Here is a 25,488-nt window from a genome sequence, read left to right as displayed (position 1 = left end):
GGTATCTCTGCATCGCTACAATACAGAGTCTAGAGCTTTCGAGTAAAGTACGTTTCCTTCCCTGCAGCAATGCAATCTGTAGAGCAGGCATTGTCCTTTGAGCATGATGCTGGAAGCGCACACGTAGGGCATCCTTCTTCAAATGGGAGACTGGGGCTTACACCGAATTGGATGGCAGATAAGAGTTGAATCTATCAGTAATTTTCTGTTTTCATTGTGCAAATTGATAAGGCACCTCCTTGGCCTGCTATCCCCAGTGAAATTCAAAAGTGGGATGCCAAAACGCTATTGGCAGGCTTTCTAAGTGATGGCTACTGCCATCCCTCCCACAAATGCACTTGGAAGGGGAATGGCGAAGTCCTTCTGAAGGGTGAATTGACTTCCCTGTGAACTAAAGTCTGAGAGAAAGGAAGAGGGAAGAGCAGGTATCAGAAATTCTTTTGAAAAAGGGTCCAATTTGGTTTATATTTTAAATATCAAATACATTTTCACTGACTTTCTCCACTTTTTTCTCCGCTACCCACCCCTCCCACCCCCCACCCCCCCCTTTTTTTTTTTTTTTTTTGAGTTGGGCTCCTTTCTCTCAAACTGCCCTTGGAAATGTGACCCTTCTACGATTCTGCTGCCTTTCCTCTAATCCCCTGTCTTTGATGATTTTGCTTTTCTGACTGGAGCACAGGATGACTTTGCTGCCCAGAATGGATTGATTCACGTCACCAATTTTAATCATGACTTCGTATGTGAGCAGAAAACCTTGATTAAAGAAATCAATTTTAATCTTGTTTTACATTGTTATTTTTCCCTAATAAAGGTTAAGTTTTGTTGTATAGTAACCATTTAAACATTCTAATCTGAAAGTAGATGTAACCTTTATAGTGAATTTGGTACTTACTGTGGCTGACCAGAGGTCTATGCCATATTATATACATTTATATGAGCAATTTCATAGCTTTATTTACATCAGTTTTGATACATAGTTGAGGCATTTTTATTGTGTTAGGAGATAATGAATAATATCTTTTTTCTTTTGCTAGATAACTATTAATTTTACCTCATTACTAAGCTACTCTTTATTTGGAGGAAAATTGGAATTCGGTTTAAATGAAAAAAAAATTAATAAACAACTGAGGTACACATGCTGAGTTATTACAGAAAAGAGGTATCCATTGTTAGCAAATGAACGGCATTTCTGGTCAGTGTCTGTCAGGTCCTTAGTAGTTGTAGCTCCCTTCCTCTCACATAGAGTGTGTGTTCTACTACTAAAGGATAGTAAGGGCAAAAGAGCCTTTCTGCTGTTTCATCTTTTAGCTTTTTAGTCCTTATCACTGAAGCGAATTAATTTCTGCATCTGACTTTGTTGTGTTTTAAAATTCGGCAGTAGCCCTATCCTGTGTAAAGGTTATAGAAAGTTCAGCATTTCGTCACAGTTTCATATTTAATTTAAAATTGAGCATTCAGAAAAAAAAAATATGGTGATGCTCACATTTCTCTGTCCTGTGTGCTGCTACTTGACCCCAAATTAGGGGTTTTTGCATACTGTTTCTATTACTTAGAACAGAAAGGCTATTCCTTCCAGCATGAGGAATAACGTTTTTTCGGTGGTCTTGGTTACCTTTTGATTTCTTCCTATTTCTTCTGTTACTGCAGAGTCTTGTGGTGCACGTTATTTTTCTCCTTCCTGTTTTCACTCATTTGGTCTTTATGCTGTGAGAAGCATTCCTAAACAGGGCTCTTGAAAATAGGGGAAAAGTTTTGCATGGAGGTAATGCAGGTCCTAGGCTGACATAGATGTGTCTGGAACGAAGTACAGCTTAGTCTCTTCATCTCCCCCTGCAGTTCCCAAGTGACGGGAGGGGGGGCCTGGTGCCTCTCCCTCATGCTGTCACCATCTGCAGTAGAGTTAGTGTTTCCAACTTTTCTGTGCTCAGTAATAGGAGAAGGATGAGTTTGGCACCAACAGTGGCCTAAGGCTGTGCCTTCACAGCCTTGCCATTAAGGAATAGCTTATACTAAGGCAGCTGCAAACTAACACATACCTCTCTCTTCCCCGTAGAAGTTAGAGTAATGCATGTTACAGCTTAGCAGGATGGATGGAGAGGCAATGATTTATTAAGGACTTAATTTATTATGCTGGGGAAGGAATCGTAATTACATCATTGTTGATTATGCCAGAGTTGCAAAGTAGCCGATGCTGAAGGACATTAAAAACCCTTACTTTCTGCTGGAGTTAGCAGAGGTACTCAAGGTTTTATTCTAGTTTTGTTGCTATTTTCCTGGTAATCCCACAGGAGTATATCATTCTGCTCTTCCATCAAGGTGAAAGTTGGCACTAAATTGCTATCAGTGTGATTAGTAAAACCATTAGTGCAAATATGTCTCAGATGTTTTAAATCATCAGATCCACATCTTTATTACCAGGTTGATAATTTGTCAACTTTAATTGATTCATAAAGAACCTCATTGGATCTTCATTTGTTCTGGCCTCCTCATAGGAAAAATATGTTCTTGACTCTGGAATTTTTGCATTTCTGGTCTTGGAATGCTTGACTAATTGCATGGTATTTTATAGCTTACAGAGCTTCTTTTGGTTTGGTTTTTGGTTTTTAACCCCTGGATTGTTTTGACTTTCAGTTTTTCTTGCAGAAGATATCAGTAAAGAAGTGCTTTCTTTCCATTGTTAAAGGTTATTGAGTTTGATGATGGATCAGGATCAGTTCTGCGGATACAGCCCCTGCGTGTTCATCGAGATGAAGCTATCTATGAGTGCACAGCAACCAATAGTGTTGGGGAAATAAACACGAGTGCCAAATTAACAGTGTTAGAAGGTAAGTGGGAAGTTTTTTCATGCCTTAGGTGGCAGAAGACATGACTTTGGCAGCTTCGTGTTGGTGTGGTGCTTTTAAATGACATGGTGATATTCTAGCTTGGTTTGGAAAAACTGTGTTCTTCCTGTATCATTTGCTATAATTTCTCCTAGTGATAGAACCTAGTGTTTTTGAGACAATCATGAAAGGATGGCAGATTCTGAACTTTCTTTAAAGTATTTTAGTTGTATTGTCTGATTGGGATGTGTCATTTCTAACTTGGAGGGCTAGCTAAAGAGACATTTGTATACTGTTCTCATCTGTTTGCTTTGATATAATACCCATCTTCAGGGTATCTAAGAATTTTATCTGACAGTCAGACACTTAATCTATGTTACTGCACCTTCTGGATTAAATCGGCACAGTTCTTGAATAGATTTTCAGGTTATTCTTCAGGTTTTGAGCTTGATGTGGAATTTAGCTTGGTTTACTTTTCAGTATAGTCACAACTTGTTGTTCTGTTTCTCCTCTTAAAGAACAGATTTTGATCCTTGTCTGCTATATGAGCAGGTTTTATTTTGCTTGCTATGTTGTTTCTTCTAAATGGAATGTTTTGTGGAAGAACAGTGTATTAGATATAAAAAGGCTTGTGATCAGTTGATGATTTTTTTAGATTAGATTGTCAGAATTATTGTCTGCTTTTCAGGAAATGTTTTTTTCTGCACATCAATGTGTTGTAGTATTTGTTTATATATAGGATTTTGTAAATGTACTGAGATGTTATAAATCCAGGTCATTTGCCTGAACGGATTTTTTTTTCCTTGCATTTACTAAGACAAGCAGGAAAAGGCTTAGGCAAATTGCTTAGTGTATATGGATTGATGTAGAAACTTCTGAGTAATGAAAAAACTCGAGTGGAAGGCATTTATTGTTGTATGATTTTGAACCAGCAGAGGCTGGTTATCCCAATGGTGAGTGTGCCAGCCATACATGACAAGTTACCTATTGTCCCCTGTTCTCCCATCCCCATTTATAGTGTAGAGGTAATCATATTTTCCTCTCTGCTCTGTGACAAAGAATACATTAAACAACTGTAATGTGCTCAGGCACTGTGGTGATGGGAATCATAGAAATCATTCAATGCTTGATGTGATTGTGTCTCTTGTTTCTGGAGGTGGGGCGTCTTAAAGGATCAGCTTGCTCTTCAGTAGTAGTGTTATTAAGAATAGAATAGCAGGTGCTATAGACTTGAAAATTATTGGAGAAAAAAAAGCAGATCTTTTTTGTTACTTCTTGCCTTTGCAGCCGTGTCTGTGAGTGCATAAAGCTCAGTGGAGCTCTTTCAGCAGTTTACGTGCGGATCTGCATTTAAATGGTTCTTGCAACTGGATTTTTGTGATACTAGATACTTGAATACCCAACTGTTCCACGCACATTCCTGTTTCCTTTGGTTGCAGTTGCCTTTATGTATCTTAGATATGTATGCACATGCACACACAGAGTAATAATTTACTTGCTCTGTGTTAAATGTTCAAAGGCCCACAGAGGCATGCATTGCATAAAGGAGCACAACAGTATTTCTCAGCTCTGTGGCGCTCCTGCTGATTTCCTGATGAGGTGAAACTTGCAGACCACCACATAAATAGGGAATGTTAGGAAACACCAGAGACAGGAAAAGACATGCGTGCGCACTATTTAAGAACCACGGAAGCAAAAGTCACTACCAGTCAGGCACAGAGGCTGCTTTTCTGTTTGGAACCTTCCTTTAATTGGGAGTAATGCTAGTTTAACATGATCCTGTAAGGTCACAAACGATCTTCAGGCTGGGGGGCTGTGTTTTCCTTTCTCACTGAAGAGTATCGACCCCTTGCTGAGCACTCTCGTAATGGGCAAAATTAAGAAACATTTGCTGTATTACAGTTCGTATGTGCTTGTGCATATAGAGTTGTGAGCTTGATTACAGAGGATGAAGAACTACATGTGCGTCTTATGTTGGCTTAACTGACAAAGATGATGAGTTCTGTTACGATGTATCTGTATTTAAGAAAAAAAGGTTTATATTTCTCTTTTCTGAGATGTTCTATGGACAGGTCTGTATTTTTTTCAGACCTGCTATTTTATTGTTCAGTGTTATCTGCCTTAGATTATGCTGTTTCTGCGTTTTGGGAGTGTGAATTTTTTTTATTATTAATATTCCTTTGTTTGCTTACACGTGGGCAAAGTGGATATTGCAACTCAGTGCCCTGGTTGTGGTTGTGGTTAGTCTCAATGGCCTCCAAAAAATAGTGGTAAGTGCCCCACCTGTCTGTTACGCCATCGCTTTCCTAACATGAATTTTGTAGAGGTATTTGAAAATGACACGTTTCATGTGGAACCCTCGATACCCTCAAGACTGTCAACTAGGATTGGATTTTCCCTCTGCTTCTGGGGTTAAAATAATTTCTGTAATTGCTCTCAGGTGGCAGTTTGAATGATGCAGACATTCTGCACTTCCTTTCAAGAATTTGACTAATGCAGTGGTCCCTGGTGCATGACAAAGCTCTGTCATAGACGTCCTCATGGTTACATGCTGCTAAATACATAGCACATATTGATTTTTACATTAAAAATCCTTTATAACAATAAGTTTTAATGCTTCTTCGCAATTTGCTCTTTAGAACATAGGCCTTAACATTAAATCCAGAAGTCACAGTCAGGGTTTAGCAGGCTGTTATTAGATGTCTTTGTAGCTAACTAATCTGGAGCTTTATTTTATTTAGATTTCTGTGATGTTGTACAGATCAGAGGCAGATAATCCTTTCTAATTGCCGACTTATTCCATTCTGAATATTAAGATAGAAGCATGAGTCCAGTCTCCTGGAGGAATCGGGAATTCTCACATAAGTGAATCTCTTTTAACAGTTCGGTTCCCTACTATCCTTTCATTCTCTGCTCCCATGTCTCTCATTTTTCCTTTCGAACTGCGGATCCTGTTGTGACCAAACTACGTATACTTAGTGTAACTGGAAATTATTTCTCCTGTTGATAGTAGGAGAAATAGACGTGCACATACCTTCTCTTCTCATTTCTCCTGGGTAGCTGATAAGCTGAATTATGTATGAGTCATATTGAACATTTCTATCTTTTTTCCAATTATGACCTGAAGCAGCACAGAAGTGCGTTCCTGCCTGCCTGGCAGAGGAGGAAAGCAGTGCAGGGAGGGGAGGGCTAGAATCAATAAGCTGACACACATTCCCAAGAAAAGCCTCGGGGACAGTTAGTGGCACTAACAAATTAATAAATATATTATTCAGTGGTAATGTTGAGAATTACAGAGCTTTTTAAATAGGGAGATTATATGAAATGTGAGTAGGAACAATGCCAGCATGGAAGAACGTGGCAGTAGGGTGATTGCAGGAGTGTCTACATGGTGTCCTTCCAACAAGACTCCTTGTACGTTCAGCATTGCGGCTGAATTAGGAAAGGTGACGATAACCGTGTTTGTCTCGTTGCGCGTACACCGAAGCGTACCACTGAAGTCTGTGGTTTCCAGCAGTCTCCACCCAACAGGAAGATAGGGAAAAGCAGTGCAAGAAAAAGTCTTCAAGGGGCAGGGAGAAGTATAACAATTCTTTGGGAAAGGAAGGCGGCTTAATAAAACGTATATTATCAGTCCCTTCTCCCAGGACTTTCCAACTTGGACATTTGGTTAGAGGTTTTGATTTTCAGAACTGGAAAGCTATTTAATTGTAACTGGTCCTTTAATGCTCTGCAAGCAGTTTTTTTTCCACTCCCCTGTAACCCAGAGCGTAGAGTCATATCCAAGTGACACTGAATATATTCAGAGTTTCATTTCCCTTTGTTTTTAAGTAGGTTAAATGAAAATGAAAATACCATCTCCAGTTTCCATTTCCAGCACAGATCTGTGCAAATCCCCTATGCCCCTATCCCAGACTCCTAATCATGCGGCACGTAGTTATCTGCCTGTGCTGCCAGGCTCCACAGGAGAGCAGCTCCTGGTAAAGAGGACAGACGGCACTGCCGGGAAAGGGTTGCTTGCACACTGGGTTTCAGTCTCAAGGTAACCTGGCAAGTTAAGTTTTACTGGCTGGCTTTGCGCTGTCAGAAGTCAGGAAAGTTTTGGTGTGCTTCAGTGGAGCCCTCGAAAGTTCCCGAGTGCAGCAGTTGTCCCCGGGGTGGGAAGCACCTCCACCTTATCGTAATTTGCTGTTTACTGAACCATGTCTCGAGCTTAATTTCTTTCACCATCTGCCAGCTGCATTCCAGTTCCTGGGGTTACCCTGTTTGAAATGCTGTAAATGATAAACATTTGACGGTTACAAATTATTTCTGCAGAGAGCTAGATCTCAGAAGGCCTGAAACAATATGCCCTTTTTGTAAACACTCTTCTAAAAGTGCTTTTGTCATTGGAATAGTACACAGAAGTTATCTATGTTTAATCCTTGTTTATGTTTGGTTAGTTACAAAAGGATCAGTTGGATCATTGTACTTTGGCTCATGTTTGCCTTCATTGCTTTTGCATCTTTTTGCCAAGAAGAGTTTCTAGCAATGCGTTATAAAATTGAACCAATTATAGAAGGGAAATTGAATCCATTCGGATGTGCTCATTCTGATTGTGTAAATTAATTAAGGCTCCCCGTACCCTGCTGCTCCTGGGATTGGTAGTACTCTCTTCACATCTCTGGTCAGGAGAGGACAGGTCTTTCCTCTACATGTTTCATGTTCATTAACTGTTCCATCTTCATTTGGTCTCTCCCTGGGAAGAAAGAGTGCTGTGATGGCAGAGGTCCTACTCCTGTTCTTTGCTCTCTACACAAGCAATCCAAATAGTACTTTCTTTCTGTATGAGGCAGGCAGTTAATGGACCTCTGTAACTATTGCATTTCCAAGAACTGCAGCACAGTGAGACTCCATGTGCTTCACTGCTTAGGGAAATGTCCTAAAATACAGCGATGCACAGAGAAATGAAGAAGCCTAAGTGTGTTTGCTTTGCATTAGATCGTGGCATGTCCCATGCTTGTTAAAAAGGGAAACATTAAGCCAATTACTTATGGTGGCCTCATTGAGAATTTTAGGTTCTCACCTAGAGGAATGTAAATCCCAGCTCACATAGACTTACGCTGTTAAGGTATAAACAGTGTTCACAAGGAAAGAGTGTATTGTGCTGCTCAACAGCAGGTTGCCTGGTATTGGTTTGGTAAGTCAATTTTCACCTGTCATCCTGCTAAGAACTCTAGTCATTTCTCAGGTACTGAACAATGGCTAGAAGAATCCTAAAAGTTCAAGGGAAAAGAGGTGGTCCCTTGGTCCCATAGCACACAGATGATTGAGCAGAATTGGCAATCTGTTTCAATTAGACCAAGAAAATGTACAGAGACTGTTTTACTTGTATCACTATTATGTCCCCTGGTGTCAATACCTAGGCTGCCACAGTATCTGAAGAACTGTTTCAGCTATTTAATTTTTGGTATCTATAGGGCACCTGTCATCTCAATCCAGGTGTGAAACTCCTCATTCTCTTTATTTTTACTTACTTTCAAAGACTGAATTCAATAAGAACATTAGTGTTACTCTTACAGTTTATTTTTTTATATTATTTAACAAGAAAGACTTTCTTGGCTGTGACTGAGAGACAAAGAAGTAATTTTCTCAGGTGAAGAAAAGTTTTAAGTGGTGTTGGTTTCTCCTCCAAACAGGGGAGTCAGCAGATCTTTAGAACGTATCGGACCCAAATGCCATAATTTCCATTTCTTATCTCTGTTTAAATGATGAACTAATGGCACATAACAATATAATGTATCTGTGATAGCAAGTTCCATCAGAAGACTGCCATGCACTAAGGTTAAGATCCAGGTTCATTCCACAAGTTTATGAAGCAAGAAATACAACCTTTGAAAAGTTTTATATGAAATATCACATAGTTAATGCCAAACCGAACCCTTTGGAGCTGTGCACTCCCATAAAACCTGGTGTCTGAAAAGATACTGACCTCTTAATCTTGAGAACATTTTTCTTTTACAGCGAGTGACTGTTTCTGCATATTGCCTCTCAAATGAGGTCCTATGAGATTACACCTCTAACAGGATGGGATGTTGTCACGTTCTTATCAGTGAGCTAATGGCATCAGTGATACTGCAACACCCAGAAGCAGCACCTGCGATTGAGGAAGGACTTCCCGTATAAGAGCAAGTGAGCTTTAAGTGTCAAACAAACAAGAAGGAAGTGTATTCTACAGAATTCTACAAAAGCTCTAACACAGGGTTCGTAGCTTGAAGTTGTAAGCGTGCAGTTGTAGTAGTAAGAGTGCAGTTATATCCTGTAAAAAGACTTCTCAGAGCTCCTTGTCTCACAAAATTGATTTATTCCAAGTTTATTCAGCAGTTTATGAGCGCTGACGTTGGTACTGGAAATCATGTTCACTAAGAATTTTTGTCACCAGTAACAGTTGTCTCCTTTCTACTTGCTCCATTTCTCAAATCCCCTGTGAAGATATTCAGAAATGTGGATGCTCATTCAGAGCCTTGTGGCAACCTACTGGTAACTTCTGTCTGTTATGAAAATTGCTAATTGAGCCCTGGGCATTATTTTCTCTCTTTTCCTGGGCTCAGGGTGTAGAGACAGGTTGCTTCTCACTCTATGGTGTCTTACAGTTTCCTGCGAGATTGTCACAGAAACTGTGCCAGGGTGTTCTACTGCTGCTCTGCTATCAAAATGTTCAGCCTATTCCAATAGGTAAATGAGGCACAAGCAGATTAGTTTAACTCTCTGGCAGAGATGCACTCACGCAGGCAGGTTCCTCTCTTGTTGGGGAGGCATCCCTGTGGGTTGCCATCTCCCAGCTGAGACCAGGGATGGCCAGATGACTGCTTCTGCGTCTCTGTTCCAGTTTGAAATCAGACAGGTTAGATTAAATCGTCTGTGGTTTAAACTAATCTGTTCTGACTCTCCATTGGAACAGATCATTGGTCCCAGCTGGGAGGCAGCAACCACCAGTGCTGCCTTTCATGTCACTGCAGAAAGGCTGGCATTCCCATGTGCCCCGACCCCCGTGGCCACAACAATGTCTGAAAGCTTAGACAGGGCTGGGATTTTGATGGTGTTGGTAGGCAGTAAACCAGGGTGGAAACCTTGGCTCAGGCCTCAGCTGAAAAGAGTGGTAGTCTAAAAAGGGCGGGAGAGTGAAGGCAACGAAGTGCCAAGGAGGAGATGTGTGTCCCATAAGCTTTTTGGACTAGATACTACGGAGGAAGAAAAGGCAAGAATAACATAGGTGTAATGTAACAGATTGTAAATCTTGAAGTAAATACATTTGTTGGGAAAATGCGGGTGTTTAGGTTGAGACGTGCACTAGCCGATGTCCTAACCTGTACCAGAAAGTGGCTAAGTAAGCCTCTCCCTGCAGTAAAATGCCCACATCAGTTTCATAGATGATCTGCCAGTCGTCTTTTCGATTCTCATAGTCTTGGTGGTCCTATTCTGCACCCGTTCCTGTTTGATTTCAGGGACTTCTTTTTGAACACGCCCAACTAGAGATGTGCACACAAGGAGCCTTGCAAGTGTCTTTTCAAAAGCACTGATGGATCCCTGGATTTTGGAGATACACCATCAGATGTATGCTAGGATCATAGTTGCTTTTTTCATTCAGTTGGTCACTGGCTAGCATAGCTTCTCTGTGTTTCTCTCATGCACCTGTGTTTGTCTTCTCTCCTCTTGTTTCCAAGCAATTTGTGCCAGGCTTATAGCAAAAATTCTTAGTATTTCTTATGTTTGTTCCCATTATCCCTGTCACTTAAGGTGATTTGGCTCTTCTCGCTTGATTTTTTTTGACTGTCCTCTTTATTTACAGCATCTCCACAACACTGTCAATTTAATACCTGCCTTTTGTGCAGAGGTTGTTAATGCATCTAGTCATTTCAAAACAGATATTTGAGGAACTTGCTGATAGAGACCATTGTTGCACTACTAATAAAAAAAATAATGAACACGAGTGTGGATTTGATTAGGTGTCAGTGATCCCTGATTTGGCTCTCAAAATGTGTATCTGGTAATAACTAGGCTGAGGCTGGACCCGGTGACTCTTCAGATACTAAATTGAGTTTGGAGGACTGGCAGCCAGAAGAAAATACTTTTATTAATGAATTGTGTATACATGGATCTAGAAGTCTTTCGGAGAAGAAGGAAAAAAAAAAAGGACAGGAAAACCCACAATTATAACTTAATCAGTTTCTTATTGTAAAAGGCACTTTAATGGGAATGTATTTAATTCATCTGGAACAGGCAAACAAGAAGTTCGTTCCTTTAGATAATTTGAGTAACTGTAAGCCTTGTCAGAATAAAAAATCATGTTTCTTGTCAGATTTAACATCTACTGGTGACCATCAGAAGCTAAAATAATAGATCTTTATCATCAGATGTTTCAAAAGGCCTTTCTTGTTGCTGGATCTCTTTCAAGATGCCTTGTTCTGAGAGCATCTGTAGCAACCTGTTATTGGCAGATGTGCTCTCGGTAGCTTCTGTGTCAGTCCTGCTGCTGTCTCCTGCTGACTGATAAAGTTAGTTGCTGGTATGTATTTGTAGAGTCTTTGAAGTCTGTTAGGTCGTGGAATAGCCTTCTGAAAGAGTCAGTAGCTCATTGTTTGAACTATTGGAAATTAATGGGAAATGCTGCTTGATAATGCCATGTGGATTATCTGCTTTGCTTCCAAGGAAAAAGGGAAGGGCAAGAGGAAGATGTCCTGAAAAACCTTTCTGAGTCCTTAACTACTTTGGCAAAATTATCTTCTGTATCTGCTCATAACCAAGAGACTCTGCTCAACACTTAGTGACCTGTCGTCATTTACTGGTATGCCATGACTTACACAGGCACTTAAGAAGACATAGCACCACGGTGATCTTCTGTAACTTCTTCTGCAGAAGTGGGAGAATATATCCACGTAATAGAACTGGAGAGTAAGTTCTTAAATGGAAAATGGAGCATGGAGAGAACAGGATGTGATAACCATGACCGTAGGGAACGCAGTGCTTACAGCTACAAAAGCATAAATCTCTGCACGCAGGAAAATTTCTATGCAGTCATCTTGGGCTTATCTTCTTCCTCTCACTAAAAAAAAAAAAAAAAAAAAAAAATCACAGCCCCAATTAAATCACTCTTGGAGAAATCACTGTTTTAAAATGAAAGCCAGAAAAATGTGAAACTGGAATATCAATGCATGCTAATAAATCTGTAGCAGCAACAGCTGTTCAGAAGAGAGGATGCCCATGTAGGGAGTAGTATACTTCATGTGTCACTTACCATACCTGTGGAAGAAAACATTTCACAAATACTTTAACATCCTCTCCTGCAGAAAAAGGAAAATCACATAATTGCTGCTGATGGGCCACCTCTTGGTCTTGGGTCTGAGTTGTTCACTGTACAAAACAAAGCTGACTTTGCATTGAAGACCTGTAATACTGATCATTCTGACAGCTGGTTTCTGTGTGTCATGCTTATTCATAAGTCCCACATCTAGTTGTCCTTATGGATCTCTTGTTGATCTCGTATTGTTTTTATACAGTCTGGTGTCAGGAAGGCTGTATATTTGTGATGTTTATTAAAATGCAGCGTGCAGATAATGAGCAAAAGGAATAATTGGCCCTAACTTTGGATACAAGGAAGTAATTTTTGTGACCTTTCATTGTTAATTTGTTACTTGAGCTGTTAGTGACTAAAATATGGTTGGTATAAAGATGATCTAAAATGCATGCATTCCATTTGCTGTCTTAGAAGCCCAGAGAATCTTTATAAAAGTATTAATCTTGTAGTAGTAAAACACCACCTTCCCTATAGAGTTTTCTAACAGCTGTTTATTCTTGTGGATATTTCAGTTGGGTAATAAAGCAGTGACTCTTTCTGGCACTCTCACCTGCTCAGATTCTTTCTGCCCAGAGCTCCAGAATAGCTCTTTCAAATCCTTTATCCTAAGGAGAACCAGAGGGTGTGAGGTATAATAAGATCTGTCTTTTCAAGATCGTCTAGCGCCTTGATGAGGCAGGTTGGATGATGCCATGGGAAAACACTGCAATGTATTCATCTGTTGTGCTAATCCTATGCTCTGTTCCTTCAATCCTTTTATCACAAGGGTCCAGCCTGGATGAAACCTTTCCAAGTTCTTGGTGTATCAGTTGGAGAAGTCTAAATAGCAATCGGAGCTATAGCTTTATCCAGCTGTAGTGTACGAATGTTGACTATTGTGTTGCTGTTCCAGGCTGGGACTGGGGGGAATTTCCCTGCGATAAGAGTGCCTGTCGGCACAGGATACAGAACGCTTTAAATAAAACTAGCTGCACAAAACGCTACACACACCAGAACCTTTTAGCTACTTTGAGACCACTGGAAAGGTGCTGGAAACATTAACCTGTTGGAGACCTTAAAAACCCGAAGTCTTGCTTTTTGGTACTACAGCTCCAAAATGGTGCTTTGTTTACAAGCAAGGCAACACTGGAATTTATTTTTCTATATCTCTCTGATTTAGACAATGCCACAGTTGGTCCCACTGAGGAGAAAGTCCTTGGAGGGAGAACAGAAATCATAAACATGTTGATGAAAAATGCATGAACTGCACACAGGGTGGTGGTAACAAAAGCTGTTGCAGGGGAAGGTAATGAATTGGAGAATGCATAGTCCAAGATGACAGGATATCCGGTATAAAGAAGGGCAGACAAAGAAGGTCAGGAGGAGGAACAGAATGAGCCTTTTAAAGTAAGCCTGCATCTCCTTCACTTTGAGTCCCAGCAGGGAAGACTAGTGCATGCCAGCAGTGCTACAATTCGAGGAAGTGCCTTCCAGATGGAGCTCCATGGCAAAACGCGTGACAAACAAGCCAGGCAAAGCAGAGCGCTTGCTGTCCCTTGGAGCCTGTCTGAAAGGGAGATGAGCCCAGCTGAACCCCTGGCAAGTACCAGTCCACTGAAAGCCTACATATGGTAGAGATCAAAATGGTTCACCTGGGAGAGTGAAGAGGTCAGCAGGGAGTGCCCTTGCTCACACGGACCATTCTCTGTAAGAAGACTGGGTGTCGTCTTCTGCCTCCTGCCAGGAGGTTAATTAGGACAGCTTTTTTTTCTGTAAGAATATCTCTGACATGAAGCCTAGCTATAGATAATGCATGTAGATGTGTCATCAGCAAACCCAGCATTGGGTTGAATCAAGTTGTTGAATGGGTTGAGGCCAGGGGGAAACTCGGTATGTGTTTTTTACAAATAAATGATTTGCTTTCTTGATTTGGATGTGAATTTGTCCCTTCAAAAAGTAGCATTGCGGAGAACCTTCACTGACGCTTTGCCTGCAGGAATAATGTGGCCTTATGGAAAAAACAGCAGTTGTTTTGCCTAGAGGTGGTAGGCTTAATCACAGTCCACCTGATTGGCATGTAGCACGCGTCCTAACATTATAACTTCTGCCTGCCATGTGCTCATAGTCCTGAGGAAGAAATTGCTGATCAGATGAGTAGTATCTAGACTTGAATTTAGCAAACCTGAATAAAATCTGTATCTTTTGCAGTAGGACTTTCAAAAGGGGGAAAAAAGAAAAGGATTCTGGAGGATTCGTGTTTTTACTAATTAGAAACTAAAAATTGTAGAAGTGCTAAAAAAAAAAAAAATAATAAAATAAACCCTTAGCTCTTGCCCCGGGCATGAATTTACTAGCTTCAGTTTGTTGCTCAGTTCGGTTCATTGATCTTGTCACAATTGATGATTCATTAAGTTGTGACTACTGTAGAAATTACAATGCACAGATGTAGCTGTACTGCACATCTGTGTGCTCCCAATGTGTTAATGATTTAAAAATGCACTTTCTGTCTGGCCATCCACTGTACTTCAAGTGCCAACTGACATTTTGTATTACTGAGCCATTTGTTGTGGTTGGCAGAGGGAAAGTCTTTTGGTTCTCCTTGTACTTTTTTTTGTTACTTTTATCCATATTTCAGATAGCTGAATTTGGTTTTCCCAGCAACCTTGGCCTTGCAGACTGCGAGTTGTGATGTCTGTCTCTTTCTGCAGGCTGCCACCTTTACCAATGTCACATGCTTTCTCCTGGTGTTTGCTTACAGCAGATGGGGTTATTTCCTGCACTGAGTCACGAGGAACATGTCAGGCTCAAAAGCAGGATTTGCTGGTTTCCTGACTTGCTCAGGATTCTGAATTTTAATTTTTGAAGTTTGACTGAGGTGTCGTCAACTTGGTTCCTAGCTTAATGCTAACAACTCAGTTTATCTAAAGCTTCTCATCCTAGCAGGTCCCAGAAGACCTCAAAAACTTTCAGTGTATTGATTTACAGGCTGATTGGCACGAGCAATTCAACAACGTGTGGCAACACTGTAAAACAACTTAATTGTTAAACATTCCTCTAGCCTCTTCCCTTAATTCAAACCACTATTCAGACTGGTCCGTATTAGAGACTTGTATTTGATCAAAGCAGAAATTGGAGGAGTTGTCTGTCTGATGGAGCATGGCTTTGCATTGATGAGGCAAGCTATGCCCACTGTTAAATCACAGTAAGGTTATGCCCGTGTTGTGTAGTTAATGCATTTCCTTGTGATTACGTTCTGTCTCCGATACCACTTTCTAGCGCAGACAAACCCATAAGACTCCTCTTGCTTCGGGCCTTTCAGGGAGTACCGAGGGAGAGCAGACTGCATCTGTTCAAGCACATACCAGCCAAAGTACCTGCCTCTATCCGTTTCCAATTTGATCATAGGCTCTGTGGCAAGAGGGTCCGTGTCTAGCATCTTTCACTTGCGTCTTCTTTGTTTCAGCCATACACATATTTCTGAAAGCTAGACCAAAGGATATCTTTAAGAAATCATATACTATATCATCAAAAAAAGTGCAAAGCAACTGTGAGTCCAGCACTAACGGGTCAGTTTATTCCAATAATTAATATTTAATTCCAGGGTTGAAACTGTATAGTCTCAACTTTAATCCAAGCATTTGGCTCTTTCTGAGACTGTAAACCCTCTTTTCTGCCCTGTCTCTCTGAGATCCCTTTTTCCACATAAGCCTCTCTAAATTCTCTTCAACAGGCTGAACAGTTTGCGCTCGGTAAGCCCCTGTTGGGGGCTGTATGGCCTATTTTCTAGCTCCTGGCTTGCTTTTGTAGCTCATCTTGAAATTCTCCATGCTATTCCTGTGCTCTTCTGGAAATGCATGCATTGCAATTCACACTGTATTTTACTGCCTTAAGAAACAGCTGCAATGATTCAAACCGAAGGTCAGTCTATCCTACTGTCCTTTCCAGGAGCCAGTGCTGGATGCCAGGGAAGTGTGTAAGGACAGAGCATGCTTATAGCCATGATTCCTCCAAATACATGCTTCTCTAGCCTCTACTGATGTGTACCTCTGGCATTTTTGAGCTAGAGATAGTGGTTTTAGTCAAACTAATGAAAGAAGAATCTAGTTATTCTTTGAACTTTAACTTCTAGTGTGCATAATATCTCATAGCAAGACGTTTCCCAGCTTAACCGTGTGGTCTGTGAAAAAATACCTGTTAATTGCTAATATCATTTGATGCCCTGTAGTCTTTTTATTAGAAAGGGACTCTGGATTTAATAGCTCTTTATTGCACCCATCCTTGTTTGTGTCTTCCGTACTAAAAAGTGGTGGTCTATTTAGTTGTGATCTAATGTGTTGTTTGCAACAGCAAAATCATGCGTCCTCATCCAGTAGAAACAGGGCTGGGCAGCACCCTGGAGTTGCTTTGCCTTTTCTGTCACAGTATTGCATGAATGTTGTGAGCCCTTTGAGTTGCCATCTTCCAGGGCTGTCTCCCATCTTGCAGGTTAAGCATATGTTTTTCCTCGTTCCTGTGGCAACCGAGAACACATCTGGAAAACTCTAGAGCCTCTGTTTGTCCAGGTGAGTCCGTGCCACAGGGTCAGACTAGATAAAAGATGAAACTTCAGGAGGGGTTTTGTGATGTGCACTAGGAGGGAACTGGCCTCAGTGACTCAGAAGGTTTTTTTATTCAAATTCTTTGTGTTCAGATTACTTTATACTCTTCTGTATTCAGATATAATCTGTTGGATATTGCCTCTTCAATTCTGCGCAGTTTGGAGCAGTAGCCGGTCTTCGTTATTTATAATCCTTCTAAGATCCTGTGTGTTTGTGAAGCAGGCCTGCAGCGGGATGTGCTTTGCAGTTTGCCTCAGTAGCTGTGATGAGGGGAAAAAGCTCTAAGGCCTTTTTATGCAACTGTGGAAGGCTGCACCTGGGTCTTCCTTACATCAGTTTTGGCAGCAGAAGCATGCACGTCCCTCAGCTCCAGACTTGACTAAGGACTTTTTCCCAGCAAAGGGAAATCGCAAAAGCTGTTGAGCACCAAAGCAATTTTGCACGCCCTACAATGGCACCTCGCTAAAATTCAGCCCTGCATCAGTGGATCTGCCCTAATATTCAGGCTCCCCAGTTCAAGATTTTGAGCTACTTGATGCAAGTGAAGGACAGTAAGTGACAGTAACCCATCGAGACTTGATTGAAGCTAACTTCCCATTTTTTCTTAGAACATTTAGTCCTAAGAGAAGTGAGATGTTATTTGTCAGTTATGCAAGTCATAAGCAATGCTGGAGTAAACTGAGAAGCGAGTGGAGCTGAGCCAGACAGAGCTAGTCCTTTTGATCTTTTCTTGCTCTTATATACAGAAAGGCAAGAGACCTCAGGGGTGTCCTGTCTAGTCCTGTGCTGCCATACGATCCCTTCATCTGACCAATGGCAAATACATAAAAGGTGTCCATAAAAAAAAAATCAGTGTGTTTAACGGAACGGTCTGAAACATAAGTTAAGTCACAAAACTTGACAGCTCATCTTCTCCACCTTCCTAACAACTGTGTCACTAATATTCATTGAAGCGTAGAATTGAAATGCATTCTCTTATCACTTAACCTGTTCTTTTATGGTACACATTTTTTAAAAAAATTGCAGCACTGTTGTCCTTTAGATCAGTGCTGCTATTCTAAGCCTGGCAAGTGTTGTTTTTCTGTGGCTGAAAAATGAATCTTCAGAATCTGAATAGAACCTAGTGATTCATTACTTTATGCACTTTTCAGTTTATTGAGACATGAAGTGCCGGATTTCGTGGAAACTGGACCTCACTGCCAAATAACAAAGTTTGAACTTGTTCTCCTTGTGACATTAATTGCTAATTTACTGCTACTATGGAAGAGCAGGTAGAGTGGTGCAGGCACAAGATTCACTAGCAGAAATTACCCAGACTCCATAGTTACGCAGTTAACAATGACTCTGTTGTGTTTCTGTTAGCATGACCCTTTCAGCATTTTTTAAGTTATTCTGGCATTTCTTGTAGTAGGCCATTCTGTCTTCAAGACACTCTTGACAGATGCTCATTAAAGATCGTGATCTTTAGAGATGAGGCTTTGTAGTTAAAAACAAGTTTCAGGAGAGTTATGGCTAAACCACAGGAAATTTTGTTGGTGTTTCTCCCCATCACCAGGGTGTCTCCCAAGCTATTTTTCAATCTCAGGCAGGAAGGGGAAGTTAACATATTGTTTCTAATTGAAATGCTACTGCCTTTCCACTGAGTACTATTTAAGAGAGTAAATATGCAGAAGTCCAAAGTTTGTTTAAAATAGAAGTACAGCTCCTTAGGTTGATGGTGCCTGTCTTCAGTCCACTGGTCAGCTACCTTAGATTATAACCTTCTACTCCAACAATAGAATTAATAGCAGCCTTTTGGTTATTAATATACCACAATATTTTTATAAAAGAAGTCTGCCTATGATCCGCTGATGCTTTCACAGGGAAGGGGAGCGAAGTGCTATTTTTCAGGACATGTTTGTATGTTGTCATGTCAGCTGCTCTGTGCAGCAGTGCAAGGTAGGTATTCCATTTGCTTCTTTCCCAACAGAGCTGTTGATTTTCATAAAGATATTTTGCAAGTGCCTTACCAGTCTGGCTTTATTAAGTAATGTGTAGAGGGTTCCCTCTATGAGCTCTGAGGATTTTCCAAACCGAACAGTTTGGAAATTAAATTTGGCAAACACTAAATTCTGAACAAAGCAGGTGCAACAAATGTTTTTAATCTGTTGACTTTAGTTAGAGCTTCATTTCTTGGTGCTGAGTATTTCCACCAGTCAGAGCAGTGCTCCTTGCTCTAGCATCTAGATGTGATGGAGTGATGCTACTTCTGTAACTGTACCCAAGGTGGCTCTTCTTCATGTAGGATTAACTCAATAGTTTTTTTACACCAGAAGCATAATCTGTCTCCGATCCTGAGACTATGCTAAGTGGAAAAGTCCTGGATAAAAAAAAGTGAGTCTTCCGATGTCTTACTTGTGGTGAAGGTTGAGGTGGTTTCTTGGATGGCAGCAGAGGAGGAAGGTTCAGCTCGCAGGGAGGGTACAGCAACCTCATGGGCCACTGTTGACTGCATCATTAGACTAATGAAGTCTCTGATTGCGGAGCCTTGTAGAAGACCCCATGAAACAGCATGCCATGCAAACGCACCGTGCTACAGTGAGCTCTGCCTCAGGGACCTGAAAGTCCAGGTAGGAGACAGGACAGTAGATGGATACAGACAAACCTGTAACTATGGCACAAGATAACGCAGAGACAAAATGATCACCAGGAGTATCACTGGTTACAGCATAATTGTTGCTTGACTCCTGAGGAGATCAGACTGGAAAAGAAGGATTTGGAGGCCTGTGTCTTGCTGAATGTGCTATGGAAGACCCTCTGCCTTAGCCTGGGGCGCTGCGTGGGAAAATATGTGAAGGAGCTTGTGTGAAAATATGTGTGGGTGATGAAGCATTGCTGGTGTCTGGAGAGAGTCAGCACCTCAGTAGAATGTCATATATCAGGGAGAAGGGTGAGTCTTTCAAACAGAAAAATAGTGCAGTCTGTTGTCTTAGAGAGCACAGGGTAGTAGCTGGGCAGCCCTCACTCTGTGGCCAGGCTTCAGCAATTTCATATTGCGTGTCTTCACAGCTCTGCCTGACGAGGATATACTCTTATTCTGTTGTGCATTAGTGTAACCCAAAGAGCATTTCCAAGGAGCTTCTGAAATCTTTTTAAGATACCTGCTTTTGAGGCTCTACAACATTCAGAATGTTAAATGCTGAAAGAAGCTTAAAGGAACAAGGAGTTTTTTCATGTGAATATTCACTTTTTTTAATAAAATAAAGCAGCTACTACTGGAGGGGGGGGGGGGAAAGGCAGCACATTCTCAGGCAAATTACTGGCACAGATTTACTAGTTAAAAGTAGGGAAGATCCTGAAGTGTAATGGAGTGAATCACTTATGACCAGCTTTATGGTGGTGTAATCTGACATTTACTTTCAATGGTAAATACAGAAAATGATAGTGAAATGTTGAAAATGTGGTGTGTCATAAAAGTTACAGCCTCCTCATCAAGTTTATTATGCTGTGGGAGATAGAGGGTCTTGGTTACTTCCTGGAATAGTTAAGACATTAGAAACTTAGATGCTGAAATGTAAACTAGTCCTTTGCTACCTGTAGGTTTAAGATGGTCAAATATCAGCATAATTATGCAGCCGACCAGTTCTGCTCGAGTGTCCATTGCCCGCAATTGGCTGTGCATCAGTTGGTCGTGAGCTGCAGGTTTCCACGGAAACTGCATGTACCACTACCTGTGAATAATTGAGAATGGCAGCTGTAATGAGAGAATTTGGGGCAAATTGTGTAAATATTCGTAACTAGATTACAGTGGTAAAATATTTTCACTCTAGATGAAGATTTAACTTCCAGGCTTAAGGAGATTAAACTGAAGAGGTCCAGGAAAGAACCCATCCTTGTGAAATCCAGGGATGAGTGTTTTAAAACCCATTACAAATTCCCAGAATTTTAGAGCAGGGTTTGGGAAAGTTTTATTCCCTGTGCTGCCTCAAGGGTCTGCTATCCTTTGTATTTTTGTTCTTGGGGGCAGGTAATTGAAAGGCAAAAGCTCTGAATTTGTAACAGCTGTGTTGGCTGGGAAGTGGCTGCTCAGACCCCACTGCTTCGGGGCAGGTGCCTTGTTCTTGTCCTACTTGCAAAGACGTGTGAGGGTACACCAGAGATTTGGAATAAAATAACCAAGTAGCATCTGCCAAGTCTCCCCTGTTTTTCCTCTTCGGCTTATGTATTTATTTTTTAAAAAGTTAGATGCAGTAGCTTAATATTCAGAGCACTCTTGTGCTCTGCAGTGTGATCTGCATAAACCGAAGGAGAGATGCTACAAGCGAGCTCTTTCTATAAAGACAGCTTTGTGTGTGATAGAGAGGAAAAGCCAGCTGGATGTAACAGGATTCACTGTGATTGCTGCTCAGATACTGGAGATGTGTATTTATGTTGGGTTGAAGTGACCTGAAGAATTTCCATTGCCCATCTCTGGGCATACTGTCTCTTGCACTGAGCTTGCAGAAGAAATGTGTGCAGTCGTGCCAGCAGGAGATATGTGTGCTTTGTATTAGCCTAAGGTTAAAAAGAAATGGTGACTGTTTTGTGTGCTGCAGCTAATGAAGAGGTTTCGGCTAACACATCATAGTTAATTTTATACAAAATTAACTTGTCTTTGAAACTTGTTTTGTTTTATTTTTTGCCAGCAACAGTTTCTCACTGCTAGTAAAGCAGTAGAGTATGTCTATTTTTATGTGAGCCCAGAGCAAGCCAGGCAGTTGGCATTACCTGGAAGAATGTCATCTTCATCTGGGAAGCTTAAAAAGACAGTGCTAGGCTCTGGGTTGTTCTCATTGCCTCTCAAACCACAGAAAGACCTGGGAAGTAGGTGCTTGTGCAGTTTAGAGACAGAATGTTAATTGGTGTAACTGAGCTTTCCTCCTCAAAAGTAGTGAACTCTCAAAACTCTCAAATCATGAATGTTGCTAGGTTAATTGGATGGTTAAATTTAGCAAAGCCTCGACTGTGCCTCACTGAATAAAACAGAGCTACCGTTTATTATTTAAATGTCTGGTGTGACATGAGGTGGTAGCTCAGGGTGCGCTACCTTGCAAACCAGGCAATCTAGTAAACAGTTATTATTGACTTGAGAGATGGAGCTTGTCATGAATTACATGTGCGCTGATGCTGTCAGTTAATTTTGAGCCAGATAGCTGTATCCAGCTTTCATTCCACTAGCAAATACCTGGGGGATATATGGGGCTACGTACTAGCAGTGCTTGGCTGAAGAGGAATTGGTTTTGTCTTACAGTCAGTGATCCACAGCATTCCGGCAGCCTTGTTAATTAAAACCAGAACATGTCACAAGACTCTGATCTGAGTATGTAAAAAGGAGGTACCTTAAACCTTGTATTTGCTTAAAAAACCCACACAACTCGCTGAAGAAATGCTCTGCTGATGACTGAAAGATTTAATAATAAAGAAGGTTTAAATGGGAGGAAATACTCTTGCTCAGGTTTCCCTCTGCACATGATGCCAGAGCCTTGTCAGAGTGAAATATGTAACACCGGCTGAATGGCTGAGCAGCTTCCATCTGCTTCAGGATCTCTCAAAGATAATCAAGAATGATGAAAATTGTTTCTTCATTTTTGACCTCTAACCAACCTGTTAGCCTTATGTCTATAAAACAAGGGATGTCTCCAGACTGGACATAAATTGTAATGCCAGTGTAGATCACAAGTCCTCTATCAATATTTGAACTGGAAAGAGCTTATATCAGTGTAGCAGCAGTTTATTGTATTCATGAGAAGAACTCCCTACCCTTAAGACTCATTAATTTGACAGAACCCTAATAGCAGCTTGCAAATCTTACTGCCATTTCTTGCAGGAAGTGAGGTCCTTCAGGATATGCTGTCCCAAGACTAGAGGAACCATCAGCACATTCATTGCCCATGCATGCCATCTTTCTGCAAAACAGGCAACTTACTCTCTGCTACCACAAGGATTGGTTTCACATATGCAACAGCAATGTGGCACTGGCCCCGTCCTCACTCATCTCTGCGCCTGCCGAACGCCCTCTCCCAACAATCTCTGTCTCTTCTGTGTAATACCGGGCATTTTACTGCCATTGTGAGTTTTCTGTAAGTCCTGTGGCTTTTTTTTTCCATGTTGTTCTTTCAGCCACGTTCTGCCTGTGTACTGTCTCCTTGCTTGAACCTTCGCTGCCTTGGAAATGGGCTTTCTGCATTCATCAGTTGGTCCTTATTCCTGGATGCCCTCTCCCTTCCTTTCCCCTCTTGTGCTGTACCGATAGCACAACGCTGATGCTTAGCTGGCCATATAAAATGATACATTATCTCACACCCCTCCTTTCCACAAGTTCTGTTTTTAATTTCTCTGCACGATCTGTGTGCTTTGGGCTGCAAGCACGTTGAGGAGGAGGAATGCTTCATGTTTAACTCCATAAAGCCCTGTACAAAGTGCTGGTAAGAGGTCTAACAGCACCGGCTGTCACTCTAGAGTAGCACATTTGTGCAGAAATGCTTGCTCAGAGCAAAACAATGCTTGTACTAACTCTTACCTTTTCTCCAAGGATGAGTGTCATAGCTTTCTGGAGATTTATATCATCTCGCAGAAGTTTTGCTACCCTGTCAAGCAAATGCTGCTTTTCCACAGCTGGTTGGCACAGCCAAGGCAGCCTGTCTGTCCAGCGCTACCAATCGCCTTGTGCTGTCTGAGTTCAGCAAGCGGGAGCATGGATGTTTACTTACATCTCCACCTAATGTCAGTCCTTCCCGAATATCATTCATGTGTCATTTTGGCTGCCACATACTGTGTCTCATTTGCTTACGTTCCTTAAACTCTCACTGCAGTAACTCTCAAGGGATAATAAAAAAAAAGATTGTTAGGTCTAAACATTGTTGGGAAAATGTTAAAGATTGGCAACCTACCGAGAGGCTGTTGGCTTAAGAAAGATTTAGAGGGCCTTAAATAGCAGAGGTCATATTGGCTGTGGAAGAGAAAAAAACCATGAACTATGTCTGCAGTAGATGGAGAAGTCCCTGGAAAACTGACTATTTCAGCCCAGCAGTCATTGAACTACACATGAACCTGAAAAAGCTGAACTGGGATACACAAACATAGTCCTTTCTGTGTTTCTTCACAGCTAACACATTGATCTGGGCCTCGTTCTTAGTGTGGAATGAGAGGAGGGTGCATTGCTTTAGTTGCAAGCTCTGTCCTTTGCAGAAAGCCAGGCAGTCAGGACACAGTCCCCCACCCCAAAACATCCAATTTGCCCATTACAGACTTTTAAAGGCAAGATTTGAGACAACTGGCCATACCTTTGGAAGTCTTCCACTGCCATCCTGTGAGCCTTCAGGAGACTCCAGGGAGAGGTTGTTTAAAACTCAATTTAAACTAGCATGTTAATACAAAGGAAGATAACCACCTTCCCCCTCTGTAATATTAAAAAGAAGGCTCAAATCTTTGAGGCGCTGCACAGTGTTTTAGTGATTGAGAAAGGAAAGGATGGATGGGGCACAGGCTGGTACTAGGACTCACCTTTGTTGCTTCTTTTTTCTTACTTTGTGTGGGACAGAGATTCATTATCCTGTCGTTGCAGTTGGGTTTCAGAAGGAGCCCCTGTCCTGAAGATGCCTTTGGTATGGCTTGGAGATCTCACTGTTGGAATGTTTTTTCTGGGAAACACGAGAATTGAGTGGTTCATTTGAAAGGCTTGTTTGCTTGGTGGTCTGTCTTTGGTAATTATTTGTGGTGACGACACAGCCGTTGGCTGAAGCAGCCTGCATGCCACAGTCTGGGTTGTAGACTGCAGTGCCGCTGGACTCCTACCAAAGCGATGTTTGTTCACCTGTAGCAACAAAGTGAAATTGTGTTTATAATCCTTGCCATGTCCCCGCAGAGCCGTCTCATCCATGCACCTTTGGGGCTTAGGTGAAGCGACGCCGTTGCTCCCTTCCCAGCACCAAGTAGGAAGGGAGGGGTTGTCCATTGCCTGACTGAGTTTCTCTCCCTCCTCTGCATTGCATCCCATAGGAGCATCTTTCGTAACAGTCATGGTAGCTTCTGCTCCTTTGAAAAAGAGCAGAGTCTTGTGGAGCACTGGCTGTGTTCGGGGGCACTAGGATAGTGCCCGTAACAAGACGATTAGCGTGGATTTGCTGACTGGTGAGGACAGAGGCTGAGCGTGCCTGTTACCATGCTCATCCTAATGGTGTTGTCCCTGTTAAGTGAAGCGCTGAGTGTTTCCCTGCCGTGTCCCTAGGATGTGTGCTAGTCCAGCCCGTAGGAGCTTGTGTTCTTTGGTCTGCTGCAACACATCTGCTCAATAGGATCAGCAGAAAACTCCCTTCTCAGCAGCTTACGGTTGTCATATACTGACACCTGTATTTTGGTATTTGCAAGCTAAGCCTGTGCACTTAAACAAATAAGCGAGCTCAGTTCTACATGGGTAAAATTGTAGGATGAACCTGCTTTAATTAGAGCTGGTGAGACTCCTCAACGCTCCTGCTGTTTGCTATCATAAACATCTTGCATATGTTTGCAGCACAGTGAAAAAGACAGACTTACGGGGCAGGTGCTTCTTTTAAAGCAACAAATCAACTTTCAGATAACTGAAAAAGCCACAGTTGCTTTCAGAACAGATAGAGGATACAGAAGGAAATGCTGTTGCCAAACATCTGGTACATGGTCCACAAACCTCACGACAGTGGGGAATACCTACAGTCATGGGTCTCCTAGGCTGTTTGTCTCTGGAGTCCAGACTGTTCCCTAG

The 25,488-nt window shown here is 41.6% G+C and overlaps 1 protein-coding gene across 12 annotated transcripts in view; it reads left to right on the top strand.

The window, feature by feature from the left end:
- Window positions 1-25,488, top strand: part of PTPRF (protein tyrosine phosphatase receptor type F) — a 396,065-nt gene that overhangs the window by 193,391 nt on the left and 177,186 nt on the right. For all 12 annotated transcript variants that reach the window (XM_087731153.1, XM_087731164.1, XM_087731163.1 and 9 more), the window contains one exon: window positions 2,684-2,825. In XM_087731153.1, coding sequence (XP_087587279.1) covers window positions 2,684-2,825 — 142 coding nt within the window. The remainder of the gene's footprint in view (window positions 1-2,683; window positions 2,826-25,488) is intronic.

This window comes from Nipponia nippon, unplaced genomic scaffold (assembly GCF_047370975.1).
Source record: "Nipponia nippon isolate SJK-2023a ecotype South Korea unplaced genomic scaffold, ASM4737097v1 scaffold_5, whole genome shotgun sequence".
NCBI lineage: Eukaryota > Metazoa > Chordata > Aves > Pelecaniformes > Threskiornithidae > Nipponia > Nipponia nippon.
Note: the sequence above shows the minus strand (reverse complement) of the source record. Positions and strands in the feature narration are given on the sequence as shown.